Here is a 15,556-nt window from a genome sequence, read left to right as displayed (position 1 = left end):
TCGTATATAAGCAAGCATCTACTAAAAGTCACTTACAGTCTTGATTATGGTTCGTTACGTGCCTCGGATGGCTGATGGCCAACGGGTGAAGCTCTCCTGGCCACTGGCGCTGTATCGCCTCAATCACATCTTCTGGCCAATCGATGCCAGCACCTCATCCAACTGGCGGCGCTTGGATTTTGCGATTGCTTTGCTAGGCTGTCTGATCTTCATGCTGCATAATGACGCGGAACTTCGTTATTTGCGCTTTCACAGAAGCAACCTCGACACCCTGTTGACCGGGATGCCCACCTACGTGATCCTCGTCGAGGCCCAGCTGCGTGCTTTAGATATTCTGTGGCACAGAAATCAGCTGCGACAGCTGCTGCAGAGATACTTCAGCTCCATTTATGTGGATCGTGATGCGGAACCGCAACTCTTTCGCCAAATCGAGCTTAAGCTAATACCAAATCGAGTGGTTGCCTCCTTATATCTGATTGCCGTCTCCGGGTATGCAATTGCGCCTATTGCGATGCTGATAACTGGACGAAAGGACTACGTGTTTCCCATGATCCCATCTTTCGATGCCCAGCCACTGTACTTATTTGTGCCGCTGGTGCTGAGCAGCGTCTGGGTGGCTCTGTCCATTGACACGATGGAGTTTGGTGAGACGACGCTGCTCTGCGAACTGGTCGCCCATCTGAAGGGTCGGTATGAGCTGTTGCAGCGTGACATGGAGTCGTCTATAGAGCGCATACTGGCAGCCCAACAGCGTCCCCATATGGCGCAGCAATTGCGCGAGCTGCTTGTCCAAACATTACACCGCAATGTGGCTCTCAATCGGTTTGGGGAGCAGCTTGAGGAACATTTCTCGGTTCGAATATTCATAATGTTCGCCTGCAGTGCTATATTGTTGTGCACCTTGGGATTTAAGACCTATGTGGTATGTGATTGATTGATTAATTTATCGAAACTTGAAACTATTGTTTTGCAGAGTCCAACGGGCACCTACATATATCCCATGTGGTTTGGAGCCAAAACTGTGGAATTGCTTTCATTGGGTCAGCTGGGCTCCGAATTGGCTTATATGGTAACAGTCAGTTTAATTTTATTTGTTGATTTTTGTTCATGTTGCGCCAATGTTCTGGTTTTAAACACTTCAGTATACATTTTTTTATCAGTCTGAATATTTTAAATATTGATTTATATTATATATATTTATCTAATCATATTTGGTATTTGTCCATTTTAATAATAATATTTTTTCATTAATCTTATGAAAAAGTATGATAGAAAAATTCAGATCACAAATAGTACCTAAAGACAGAGGGTTAGTTTAAGTCATAAGCCGAACCACTGATAATCTTTTTTAAGGTTTATTGCTGAGGTTTATTCACACTTGCACCTCTGAACCAAAAAATTGTATAATTTTCTTCATTTAATCCGTATTTTTTCATCCACACCCAAAGCTTAGTTTTTTCTTGTTTGCTCATGCATTTTCTTAAACTATCTTCGATTGCAGTCTTTACTCGCCAATTAATATCTGTCGTTTTTTAGACGGACTCTCTGAGTACGATGTACTATCAATCAAGTTGGGAGCAGGTGCTCTACTACTCAACCAATCCTCACGAGAATCTGCGACTGTTGAAGGTCGTAGTAATAGCCATTGAGATGAACAGTAAGCCTTACTATATGATGGGCTTGAAGTACTTTCGAGTCAGCCTGCAGGCTGTTCTAAAGGTGACATAAAGATCTCCTGTCTCATATTCACGCACTAACTCTCGCTCTTACAGATACTACAAGGAGCCTTCTCTTACTTCACGTTTCTCACCTCGATTCGCTGAGCTTCGGGCTTCAATTGGAGCCCTTACCGTCTGCACAATTTAATAAATCGTAATTTGTTAATGATGCATAATTGGGAATTTCAGAATTGCGGATTTTGTTGCGGAGCTATCGCATCGTACTCTCATACAAATGATTGCATATTAAAAGTCAATTATTGGCGAATTTATTTTAATTAAATTTTAATGATTGAAGGCGGTGTTGGCGCATCGCTGCCAGCCGATATTTATGAGTGTGTGTGTGTGTGTATGAGAGCGTGTTTGTGCTTGTGCATCGGCCCAAAAACAGGCAATAAAATTTTCACGATTTCTGCCGCTGGCACAGAGCTCTGCGGAGTGCAGGAACTTGTCACAAAGTTCAGAAAACTTTCGCCTTTGGCACTTTAAGCTGAAATTAGAAGCGCTCAAAAACAGCTGATCATCAGGACTGTCATAAATCTTAAAAAATTTTCTCCCATTCTCTTCGTTTCTCTTGTTCTTTATCACTTTTGCTATACTTTTAGTTTCAATTTCCTGCTTTACGAACGTTTTGCTAAATTAATCTATTTAAGTTTTTCCCATGAAATGAACAAAAGTTTTCCCATAAAAGTATGTCTCTATCTGTCTCTCTTTCTCGCGCGGATAGATTCTAAAGGTCGTATATTTGGTGGTGCTCGTTGGGTTAATGGCGTGGTTCAGACCACGACATGCGTCACCCTCACTGATAATTAGGCGTAACGCTCCATCGGCTCACCCTTTGAGCCAATTTGCACTTAATTTGCGGCCCGTCATGTATGAAAATGAGACAGCAGAGAGGAACCGGAAATCGGCAGCCGACACAGAGTTCTTCTGCGGACATTGGCGCTAGAATTGGTCTGACCTGAAGTGGTTTTCAGGTAACCAAATGGATTTTTAATTGCGATGGCGCGTTGAGGATGCGTTGCAGTTGCTAGACACGACATAAATAATTTATATACTCGCAATCTATTCGGGTTGAACAAGACCTAGTTCGTTCAAATATAACTTTAGAAACACTTTCAACTTAACACAAAATGATTAAATTTTAAAATAATTAGGGATTACATATTCAAGAACATGTGACTACATTTCGCATTAGTTCTTATACGCTTGCAGAGTACTTTTATGTTCTTATAAAGCGTGTTAGATGAATTGAGAGAACGTTGAAAACTCTGCTGCCTTGAGTTATAATAGGATTTGCCTCATATAAAATAAAGGCACATAAAGATGGGATTGAAGAAAATCGTTACGAAAATTTATTTAATTATGGCAGATTGCTCTTCTCAAAATTCTATGACAAGATTGGAAAATGTGGTTAACAGCTCAATTTCTGCTCAATCAGATTTTAAATAGTCTTTAATGTTCTATTGTTTTAATATTAAAATTTTAAAATTTTTGATCAGATAGTATATGTTATCAGTCAAAGTCGGGCAATACCCATTATTTCATTTGTATATTTTCACGTAGTGTACTTTCATATTTTTAAAAATTCTCTAGAAATGCTCACATTTTGCTTAACTTTTGCACAAGCCACTGAAAAATTTCATATTTATGCTTTGGTGTTGCCGACTGAAGTTGAAAAACAAACAAACACAAAAGCAGAAACACCCACAAGTGTGTGTGTGTGTTTGTGTGTGTGCGTGTGTTTTAGCGTTGCGAGGGGGAAGTACAAGCAAATGTAGCAAAAGTTTTAGCTTGTAATTATCATTAGCGATATTGTGTCTAAAGTTTTTGAAGCCGCGTATTAAGCGGCCTGCGAGCCACAGAATGCCAAATGGATGGTAGATAGTGTGTTTATATGTCTGTGTGTGGGTGTATGTGTGTGTATGGACCCATAGAGCACACAGCAATGCTTCAAAAACGCGCACACACAAATAGCAACTTTTGGCTTCATTTAACTTGGCATTTTGATTTGATTGCAGAGACACCATGAGAGAGTCCAAATGGAAGAGCGAGCGAGAGACTCAGGCACAGGCGTTAAATCAAATTAAGCGCGCCAAATAAACGCCGGGTCGGGCGGATAAAAGTTTTAATGGCGAACGCCATAGTTTTAAAATGTTATTATTCATTTCGTTTTTATATTTTTGTTTTCGCAGTATATTTAGTTCCTTTAAGATTGGAAAAATTATAGTTTTGATCGAAAATAGTTGAAATAGACATTTCTGACACTCTCACGTACGTTATCTATGTCTATAATAAACTGTGTAAATCAGTCTTCTGCCTTAAAGCCGGCTTAATGCAACTTGGCCTAATTTGTTTTAAGAATATGTTGAAAAAAACTAATCATTCTAATCAATTCTAATTCTAATCATTCATTTCCTTAAATTTTTGATATACAACAAATATTTATTTATTTTCATCGAAAAATTAGCTCTGATAGAATTCAATTCAATTTAAATAAACAGATTTCGATCGGGAGCATTTATAGGGTATTTAGTCTTCGGCATTGCTTAGCTAGCAGCTCTTTCATGTTTCACGTTTAGCTGCATGGCTTGCGAGTTGCAACACGTCGTATGCTTAATTAATTTTAAATGTACTTTTAATAGTTGCTTTGCGCAAAGTTTGCAAACGAATTCCATTAAATGACTAACTCACTAAGTCTGGAAACGCTTGGCTGGGAACCGCGACTACTTTGTGACACCTTTAAGGCCGTCGTTAATTTAACTTTCGCTTGAACTAAAAACCTGCAGCAACAAATAAATCGCAAAAAGATAGAAAGCACAAATGTAACCAGCCGGCAGGCATCCCCATTCATATGCGACTGCATTTGTCAGGCTCTTTCTCAATCCCCTCTCTGTCTCTCTCCTTTTATGTCCCTCTGTCTGTCTCTGTGTAATTATGTCTGAGATTATGCCCACAGTCATGGATGTACCGTCTGTGCGACTTTAATGCGCCGCTGCCTTGCCCGCTTCTTGTCCTTGTGGTTTTCCACAACGTCAAAAGTTTCTGCGGCTTACTCGGGTGTGAATCTCTGAGAGTTTCTCGCTCCCGACGTGTTAATGTGCTGATTTCTTGGCATTTGCTTTAGTTTTTGAGCCAATGACATTAGCTGAAAGCGAACGTTGCTCCAGTGTAAACTGCTGGAGCTTCCGTAGCAATAAAAGGCATTAAATAAATATCTTTAGATGTGCATTCTAAATTTAAGTGAGAAGCTTCTTTTAAAACTGTTCCTTCAATTAAAGCTTTCAAGTTGATTATTATATAAAATAAATAATATTTCGGCTTAAAAAAAAATTATGAAGCAAAGGCTCAAGTATCAGAGTAAGTTTTAGGGATAACAGAGCAGAGCTTCCATGCAATTCTTCGCTTAAAGCTTGAACGTGCTTAAAAAGCATTATCATAAATGATTGGTTCGTTTATTCCAGTTTATTCCAATATTAAGATTTTGCTTATGTAAACATTGTCGGCTCGTGTCATTGAGATGCTTGTTCGCTGAGTGCTTTAAGTGTGGTCCTAAGATATTTTGTTCATATGAGGCGCTCTCCGACTTAAGTATTCACATTTCCCTTTAGCTGCTGCCGCTGCTGTTGTTGTTGTGATTGTAGTTGCTGCTGCTTGTGCTGCTGGGTTTTGGCTTTTGCTTGCCTCGTAAAGTCGCAGGAAGTTATTATCCTAAAAACTTTACCCCTGAGGGCAATACAAACAAAGGCGTAGCACAGCAACAAAGCGCAGCATTCATGTCTGACTATGAAATGGCAGTGCCTGCACTTTCCCGCACACACACACACACACACACACACACACAGCCACAGTTTGCTTTGCCTATGCATGAAAATAGAATGTCATAAAATTAGAACGATCATAAGCAGCGCAGTAGCCAACGAATCGTCTCGAGTAAAAGCCAGCACACAAAAACTTGGCCAACGCGCAGACTTTTTTACTGCTCTTGGGGAATAGTTGATGGCCAGGCGTTCTGCTATCCGCCTTAACCCATTAAATTCCTTCTATATTATTCTCACAAAATATATTTAAAATACAAAAATTACCCATCCTGGATGTTGCATTAAAAGCTGAATTGTGGTTTGCAAGTGCTCGTATCTTAAATCCAAATTCCATTTTCTGGCTATGAAGAGCTTAAATAGTTCACTTCCACAAAATTTGAAGAAATTTTAACTTTCCTCTGCCTTGCCTCTCGGTTTTCATGCAAAAATCCATTTCTATTATTCTTTGGAATGTATTGCACGCATTTTTCATTTACGAATGAACAAGTAATGTTTAACATCTTAAGCATATTAAAATTATTTTTATTAAATGGGTTTTTCAATTAGAATGTAGGCTGTTTTATTTTTAAAAACAATTTCGATTTTTTTGCATATCAACATTTTTGTTTGCTAAGTATTTTAAAGTATTGAGTTTATTTAAAATGTATTGATTTATTAAATGGTGATGCCCACAAAAAACCCTTTTTAATTTTTAATGCGCAATCAAAGCAAGCTGAAGAGTAAAATGGCAAAATTGGATTAAGAAATCTCTTATCCAAAAATGTATTTCAATTAAATTTGGAAATTTTTTTACGATATTAATACGATAATATATGACCCAGAGTGCAAATTTAAGAAAATGTTGCAGCTTTAAAATTCTTGATATTAATCTCCTATACCCAATAAATTTGAAAAAGAAATGAAAAAATGGTTTTATGAAAAGGTTGAAGTCTTCATGAGCAGAGTTAACAGGGAAGTCCGTCTCTTTTTGTGTCCGTATGAACGCATCGATTCCGGATATTAGAATAGCGAGAATGTTTGGAATGTTAGCTCTCGTATGTTTAGTTTATTTTAACTAAGTTTATTTAAATTATCTATAGCTTCCCAGATGCGTAGCTGCGGAAAGGAGAAGCACAGCCACTGTATTAAGTGAGAGATCGCATGTTAATATGTGTGTTTGTGGTACTTAAAATGTATGCCATGATAACTTGGAGCTGCGTACATGGCATTTTTTATTCGGAGACAATCTTTTCCATACTATTTGTAATCTATAATTTGAATACAATCAATGCTGTTATCAATTATGTATATTCATGCGAGTAGCTAGCACTGTGGTACTCTACTTCAACTTATTCCAGGACGACCACCATAAAAGTCAAAACCATTTGGAAAAGATCACTGCCCAGAGTTGGCATGATTAAAGATCATCCGATTTCTATGTGGCATTTATCTGTGGTCTGAGTGTATCCATTAGAATATCAGAACTTGTAAATGTAGCTGAATGAATCAAAGAGCTTGTATCTCTGTCGGCTTGCACTGTGCCTTTACAGCTTTCCTGTTGGCCATCTTTAGCTGTAACTAAAAACGCAAATGCATTGCCTGCATAAATTAAATGCTTACGACATCCGTTTTGTGTATGTGTGTGTGTGTGTGTCTGCTGCAGGTGGAGCAGGTACCTTAACTAGTTGCAGGTTGGCATTAAAAAGCCAAATATACTTGTATATACGACTCAGTAGCAAACACACCCAAACATTCAGCAGGACACGCTCACTGGCACACTGAGACAAAACTTACTGATAACTAGCTGCAGTTGGGATTATTACCATGGGCATTGTTCGTGGCTCTGGCTGAAGAGCGACTTTGCTGCTGGTGCGCTAATTTTTAATTACGACCACTAAATATTCAATTTTTAGTGTCAGGAGCAGAGGCAAATGCGAACATTTCCTTTACCGGTTGTACCGGAGCTCTTTGTTTTGTAGATTACCAACCAGGAAAGGGAGGGAAATATAGTCTGGCACAAAGGGCAAAGGAGACACTTGATTCCTGTCGCTTGGAATTGCAAATGTCGTGTTTGGGTATTTAAAGACCACAAACTAAGAATGTTACTCATTAAATCGGGCTGTGTTCTTTCTTGTACTCTATCTGTAATAAGTCAAATAAGTATAATAGTTGTGCAAAATAATGTAACAGGCAGAAGGAAGGCATCTCGACACAAAGTATATATACTGAACCTAAACAGCCAAGTCGATCTTGACTGTCAGACCGTGTGTTCAATCGAGTCGATCTGAGAATCTATAAGAGATTAAGACTTGAAATTTTAAAAAATAAATTTATATAAAATTAATAAAAATGATATCAGAATTCTGTTTTTGAGCTCTCAGAACTTCCAGACGTTTCCCCCGGAATAGTGAAAAAAATGTTTAATGTGTGTGAGAGCTGGTACTCCTCTTTTGCATCAGGTCCAATCTATTCCCCCTTTATAAGGCGAGCTCTCCTCCTATTAACAGTTTACAGCTGTCAGTTACCCTTTGGCTCCTTTCCTTTCACATATCTCACTTCTTCTTCCACTTCCACATTATCAATTTTATAATCTCATATCAATTTATAAGATGTGAAGCATAAATTTAACCACGCATAGTGTATATAGTTTAAACTTATGAGTGTATACCTAACTTTATGATAATTGTTTACATACTGGAAATGTGCTTGATGCAGATTATACAAAAATGAAACTGTGTGGGGTTGAAGATGAAATAATTCGTGTTGGATATGTGCACGGATTAAATCTTTCATATAAAAAACAAAAAAGTTGTATATCAAAGTTGAAAGCGTGAAAAACATAGTACGCTTTAGAGCAAGCCTCTCCATCGGAGATTTGGAAAATATACTGAGCTTTAATATATGGTTATTTTACTGATAGTTTAACTACCAATTAAGTGTGTACATAAATAATACACTAGGGTGTGGACAAAATCAATGTACTATATATAAAAAAACTCCGGTCAGAGAAGTAGTAATACGATATTACTAATTTTCTAAGAATATTTATAACGGATCGGTCAATTTGTAGCTCCGAGCTAATTATACATTCAGCAAACGAAAGTCTTACTATATAGTTGGAAAAATCTCAACTAGCCGTTGAAAACTGAAACTGGTATATTGGCGATTTTGAATTAATTTGAGACAGTAAAAATATAACTGTTTCGTTCATGTGCGTTTTATATTTCATAGTTGGAAATATATATATAGTCTTAGTATCGGTTAGCTTAGGCTGATTTGTTTTAATGTGGGTGCATGACTCAACAATTTACCAATTATTATATTATACTAATATAATTCATTCCCATGGGTGCTTAACCTGATTCGTGCAACCCATTACTTAAGTCGTCGGTATACTTTATCAATTGTATACCCTACAAATTTGTAGAGGTTCTGCAGCTATCTTACATTTACTTTTTTATTTCATATGAATTACATAATCTTTGCAGACTTCAAGTATCGTTTCAAGAATTACAGCTGCGAACAATATTTCTTATTATATTTCTTATCCACTTATGTTTTAGTCATATAAGGGTGTTTATGAGCGAGCGAGTTTCAAGGGGGATTCAAAATGCATAAAGCTCTTCTCGTGCTTTGACGAGCGTTCAGTTCGATTTCTTACGGAAGCCGAACAACAGCTCATAATGCTGGCATTACGAATTATAATAATATTTGTACTACTGCCCGGGGTGTTGCTGGCAAGTATTTGTTCTAGAACAGAATACGGAGTAGGGAAACAGAAACCGCATGTAAGTCATGAAATAATAAAAAAAAAAAGTTGAACTTATTGAATCATATTTAAGGTTGTCAAAGTGTGCTGCCGTGGCTATAGGTATGTTACGGATGAAACAAATAACTTTTCTTGCGAACCCATCTGCAATGAGCCGTGCAGCAACGGATCGTGCGTGAGCCCCAATACGTGCAGTTGCAATCAGGGCTATGAAAATCGGCTGCACATGCCATCCAAGGGGTGACTTAAGTTTTAAATAACCATCTGATCTTTAGCTAATTATATTTCACCAGCTGTGTGCCTCGCTGCTCGAACAAATGCTCGAACGGAAAGTGCATAGCCCCAGAGACATGCAGCTGCGACGCCGGCTACGAGCTGGACGAGCCGACTGGCCGCTGTGCTCCAATCTGCTCCACTGGCTGTCCAAATGGTTTCTGCGAGTCTCCGGGCAAGTGCAGCTGCCGTCAAGGCTACAGCCTGGCGAGTGACCAGACCTGTGTTCCCGTCTGCACCAATGAATGTGCCCAGGGCCGGGTATGCGTCGCCCCCAATACTTGCAGCTGCCATGAAAGACATATAGATATTGGACTTGAGTGCTTGCCAGCAACCACCGAATCCGACAGCTCCAGCTCTACCGAAACAACGCATCCGCCAGTGACCACAATGACTGATTGCGGGTTCGCCGACATTGTTCAAGTTAAATGTTTGCCTGAGTTCATAAAGAACTTGAAGATCACGCACTTAATGGCAATCGTCATGCTGCTAGCCCTGATAGTACTTTCTTGTTTGATGATGCTAAGACATCGCCGGATAACTTCCAAAGATGTCGAGAGGGGTGAGTCATGTCTGTACGATTTAATAAAAGTGGCGGTTGCGCACGCAATGCCATTCCCCCCGCTGTCGACGTCATATCTTGACATCGTACTTTTGTTCGAATGCATAACTGGTTTAGCGTCGTAATCTCGCTTTGGTATTTAAACAAGATAGCCCCATATACTTTCGATCAGTATGAGAATATTGAAAACTTCAAACATTAAAACCGAGTAAAACCGGGTGATATAATTGCAAATGTGTGATATAATTGCAAAGACTTCGACTTCCTATATATATGTATATATATATGTACATACCATATATATATTTTTGTATAATCTCTATATATAAAACTGTTTGTCCTGACTGACTGACTGACTGACTGACTGACTGATTGGTGATCAACGCACAGCCCAAACCGTAAGAGCTAGGAAGCTGAAATTTTCACTGTAGCTACCTTATGTGATGTAGGTGCACGTTAAGACGGGGTTTCGGGAAATTCCACTCGCAAGTGTGGAAAAATTGCGAAAAACGTTTGTATGTAACTTTTTTGTTTACCATCGGATTGGCCTCAAACTTATTTTCAAAGATCTTTGTTCATATTCATTTGAGGGGTGTTTCACACTTTTAGGAAAATCCGTTCTACTTGGTGGAAATAGAGGTCAAAGATTTGGTGGGTGACGTTTCGCACTCAAATTCATTTCCAGAGATCTATTAGAAAAATCATTTGATACGTGTTTCACACTTTTCGCAGAATTCAAACTTCTTCGGGGGGAATGCGATTTAAAGATTTTTTGGGCGAAGTTTTAAGTTGTGTCCGATTTGCTTCAAACTTATTTTCAAAGCTCTACATAAGAACTTAATAAATACGTATTTCAGCGATTTGGGAAATTCCACCCGCAACAGTGGTAAATTGGCGGAAAACGGTTGTATGAAAGTTTTTTGTTTACCATCCGATCGGCCCCAAACTTATTTTCAAAGATCTTTGTTCAAATTCATTTAAGGGGTGTTTCACACTTTTCGAAAAATCCGGTCCTCCTTGGTGCAAATGGGGGTCGAAGATTTGGTGCATGACGTTTTGTGTTCAAATTCGTTTCCAGAGATCTATAAGAAAAATCATTTGAGACGTGTTTCACACTTTTTGCAAAATCTAAACTCCTTCGGTGGAAAATGCATTTCAAAGATTTTTTTTGGTGCATTTTAAGAGTTTTCCGATTTGCATAAAAGTTGTTTGATTCCCGTCCGATCAGTTTTAAAATCATTTTCAAAGCTTTTTTGATTTTATAACATACGTGCCACGGGCAAGGCCGGGTTATACCCGCTAGTATATAATATTTCTGTGACAAACATATATATACATATAGACTTCGACTTCCTACATATATATATATATATATATATATATAATATACCATTTATAATATATATATAGATCCGAATCGGCAGCTAAGTCGAACCAAAGATATCCGTCCATTAGTAGGTCTGTATAAACACACGGTTCTGAGTTAAAAAAAAGTAGAATTCGAGATCAACTGAATTTAACATTTTGCATTATTAATTTTCGAAAACTGCTTTTCGGAACACTTCGGACTTCCTTCTTCAAGATCTAATAAATATCTCATCTGACTCCGACTGTCCTAATCGCATTTGCTCAATATGTCTATTGATCTATTGATGCTATGAAGCTGTCATTGTAAAAATTCTCTATTAAATTAGATACCTAACTCTAAGAAGGAGTACAAGTTTAAATAACTCTAACTGATACAACTCTTTTTTTAGGCGATTGATTAATAGTTTTTAAGAAATGATTAAATACTTATGTATGTTGTTGTGGTTCTAAATAATCAAATTTACATATGTTAATTCCATATTGCATAGAAAAGTATACCTAGTTTTTTTTTGCTTTAAATCTACGATTCGAATTGTGTACAGCTGTGGGTGAAATATCCAAAATTGCTGAAACACTTTTCGAATGAGTTTACGTTACGATCTTTGAAAATGAGATTGAGGCCGATTTGATGATGAACGAAAAAGTTTCATTCAACCGTTTTTCTCGCGTTTTCAATAATTGCGGGTGGAATTTCCTAAAAGCCTGCCTAAGCGTGCATCTATATCACATAGGGTAGCCACTGTAAGAATTTCAGCTTTTTAGCTCTAACTCTTTAAACATATAAATCGCAGATGAGTTAAATTACAGAACATTTTTAGACATATCTCGGATATAAGATAGGACCTGAATACACTCAATCTAGTAAAGTATACACATATCCATATATCCATACTATCCCTCCCACCGTTCCCAGAAAATTGATTTTCGTTGCTCTTACAATTATTTTTTGACTCTTTGACTCCCAATTGCTTGAGTAGATAAGGAGCAATATTTAATTTGTCAACACAGGATTAACTTAGTCTTCGTTTGGTATTTTGTTCTTTTAATTTCAGATAAAGAAATGAATGTTTGGGGCAGTAAAGTGCATATTATAAACTAACCATCAACCAAAAGTTATAATTAAACCTTTTATTATATTGGGAAATTGTAGACGTGTATACCCATGTTATATATATTGTTTTCAATTATGTTTTATTTTACGTGCTTGTCATAATAAATATTGCAGATAAAATTTAAATTTTTAAATTTTTTATTTAATGCTAGAATCTTTCGAGAGTTTATTTTTTTTAGTCTATGCAATCAACAGTATATGCGTTTCAGTTTTAAAATATCCTTGGGGCTAAGGCCGTTACGCTGACCAATGTTGACACCACTCTGTAAAGGAATTATGGTGCGTTTGCCGTTCTTCGAGAAGGCATAGGGTCCATAGTGCATTAGACTGAAATAATCATAGCCAAGTCCAAAGTCGCTGACATCCTTGGAGTTGTAGATGGCAAAGTTGTTCTCCCTGCCAGATTCGATGTTCTCAAAGGCGATCTTAACGAACTTGTTCCTATTGGGATCGCTCTGCATATGCAGCAGGGCGAGAGCATGGAGTAGCTCGTGCTGGATGATGCCTGTTGTCATACAACCCTTACCTAGATTTAAGTCCTGGCGCTTGCCTAGATAACCGACATAGGACCAACAGCCAGAATCCTTCCTTTGTATAACAACCTGCGGCTCATTCGGGTTATATGTGCGGCGGAAGCGCACACAGGTCTGGGATGAAATTCCTGACATGGCTCTCTCAATTAATCGTACGTCAGAGCCGGCTGTGGAGTATAAGACATTATAGTAATCACTTGACAGCTCTAATGATGCACCTACATAGCCCCTCGATGCTGTAGACTAGTTCCTTTTTGGGCCAGTAGTAGCCCGACCACAGCATCACGTTGCGCGACATTGCGTTGTCCTCCAAGTGCGCCAATTGCTCTGGCGTGAGACGCATATCGTCCTCGGACAGAGTCTCATGTTGAACTGTCGACAGCGCTTGGCTAATGTCCAAGGCGTAAAGCAGACAGACCAAATGTGAACATTTGTAAAAGTTCATTTTGACAATGAATTAACAAACTGAGGAGCACGAGATTTTTATACCTTCAGCTGGAAGAATAACTCAATAGATAAGTACAGATATCAACCAAATGTGGACAGCAGTAATTAAGTTTATGATATTGTAAGATAAGAGTTTGTTGACTTTAATACCGAATGGTCTCTCAGCAATGAAGGAGTATGCCATCAAAAAAATTATTTATTTGTTTCACCCTTAACTTAATCGTTCGAATTCGAGATAACCTTATATTCGGCTGTAAACAATTGGAAGCTGATGCTTAACTGTGACAGTTCTTAACGTACATTCGGCTTAATTATAATATTTTAAACGCCATATATTTTATATTATAAGAAATTTTTTGGTTCATAGCTTGCGATTTCTTTTAAAAACTGGAAATAGTTCAATGAATCCTAGTCTGATTGAATCAGACTCTAATGAGGCTCCAATGAAAAATCAATTAATATGCACATTTTTAATTTTGTAGCTTTTAATTTTATACTATCGAGAGTTTCTTTAATGGATAAGCTGTAAGTTGGGAACTATTAAAACCAGTATCAATAAGTTAAATACTGGAATTTAATTAAGATAATCTAGCTTGTATATTTGTATGTATATGTATTTGTATATATATGTATATATCTTTTATTTTGAATGCATTGAAAATTGATAAGGGCAATAACAATAATAATGGAAAAAAATAGTAAAAACTGTGGTAATCATAAAAGTACAAAATTACACGAATCGATAACCCGCAAAGTTTTGACTGAAATAGCTGCACGCCTGAATTAGTTAATTACTGGAATCGAAGCAAATGATTCCATTTAATTGACAAGCAGCTTTTGCGGTCTCCTCAGTTGCATGAAAGCACGTAGTCAGCGGATTCCAGTCGACAGAAAATCTCATTTATAACTATCCTAAATACAGCACTCTAATAAGCATTGTTGAGGCTTCGCTAATGTCTTTTATGGCTTTCATATAACACATATTCCCTAAAGCAATCTAAAGTTCTTTTCATATTTGCGCTTTTCCTTGCCAACTTAATGATGATAAATTCCATTGCCTTATTGTCATTTACTCTCTGCCTTTCCACTTTCCCATGCCATCTTCCGCATCGCCCGCCCAAATTTAATCAGTTTATTGTGTTGACAAATGTAATTAGGTAAACTCTACGTCGCTGTCATTTGTGTTAAGATTAATTTTGGCAGGCCTTCCGCCTTCGCAAGTATTCGCGAGTTCCGTAAGCGGTTGGGATTGTGATTTGGAAACCGACACGGCAGTTGACAAAAGGTGTCATAAAAGGTCACGATAGGAGCTTAAATAAAAAAAACAAGAGTAATCGGATATCTTCGGCCCACCGAAGATTAAATGCCCTTTTTGAAATGTAGCTTGTAAATGGTTTAATAAATTTTGGTGCGATTGTTCCGTATAAAAAAAAAAAAAATTTTCCAATCGATATTGAGTTGTATACATGATAGTCCTTTGTTAATAAAAACATGCTCATATGTAGTTTGGAAAGATATCTAAAAAAGTTTTTCATTTATCTCCTTCTATGGATTTTGTTCCAGTGTTACAAGGGTATAAAAATTAAGTGAAAAGTAGAATCGAATAATGAATTGAATTTCAAACAGCAGCTTAAAGTGTGCCATGCATTGATGATATAGATAAGAAGTAGTCTGTGGGACTCGCATTGTAACGGTTGCTTGGTTATTAGCAAAAAGATTAGATAAAGGGGTGTAAACTTTCATAGAATGCATCAGGTACATTTTGATGTCGATGCCAATAAGATACATTTTATTTGTCCAAATCTTTAGCTAAAGTAAAACCAATCAAGGACTGTAATCAGCAGGAATATTTAGTAGTTATTTTCATTGAGGCAATTTTTTTAATACGGAAACGAGCTAAGAGAATGAATATTTCTAACACATCTTTGAACCCATGAACAGCAGATTGCCAATATTGCAACGATTAGATAAGATC

At 37.5% G+C, this 15,556-nt stretch overlaps 3 protein-coding genes across 3 annotated transcripts; 2 read left to right on the top strand and 1 right to left on the bottom strand.

The window, feature by feature from the left end:
• The first annotated feature begins 46 nt into the window (after positions 1-46).
• Positions 47-1,823, top strand: Or35a (Odorant receptor 35a). Its single transcript, XM_064679332.1, has 4 exons — positions 47-922; positions 974-1,069; positions 1,537-1,719; positions 1,773-1,823. The coding sequence occupies exons 1-4, from the start codon at positions 47-49 to the stop codon at positions 1,821-1,823; spliced, it is 1,206 nt and encodes a 401-aa protein (XP_064535402.1).
• A 7,355-nt stretch (positions 1,824-9,178) lies between these two features.
• On the top strand, positions 9,179-12,691 carry LOC135426245 (multiple epidermal growth factor-like domains protein 10). The gene is made up of 4 exons (XM_064679273.1): positions 9,179-9,306; positions 9,361-9,527; positions 9,581-10,122; positions 12,543-12,691. The coding sequence occupies exons 1-4, from the start codon at positions 9,202-9,204 to the stop codon at positions 12,587-12,589; spliced, it is 861 nt and encodes a 286-aa protein (XP_064535343.1). The 5' UTR covers positions 9,179-9,201; the 3' UTR covers positions 12,590-12,691.
• Positions 12,665-13,602, bottom strand: LOC135426246 (zinc metalloproteinase nas-4). Its single transcript, XM_064679274.1, has 2 exons — positions 13,357-13,602; positions 12,665-13,301 (listed from the first exon to the last, which is right to left on the bottom strand). The coding sequence occupies exons 1-2, from the start codon at positions 13,577-13,579 to the stop codon at positions 12,790-12,792; spliced, it is 735 nt and encodes a 244-aa protein (XP_064535344.1). The 5' UTR covers positions 13,580-13,602; the 3' UTR covers positions 12,665-12,789.
• Between the last annotated feature and the right edge of the window lie 1,954 nt (positions 13,603-15,556).

Source organism: Drosophila montana, unplaced genomic scaffold, assembly GCF_035044405.1.
Source record: "Drosophila montana isolate Dmon_TW-CO22-7 unplaced genomic scaffold, ASM3504440v1 contig_1_1, whole genome shotgun sequence".
In the NCBI taxonomy this organism is placed as follows: Eukaryota; Metazoa; Arthropoda; class Insecta; order Diptera; family Drosophilidae; genus Drosophila; species Drosophila montana.
This window is presented reverse-complemented; position numbering and strand designations above follow the sequence as displayed.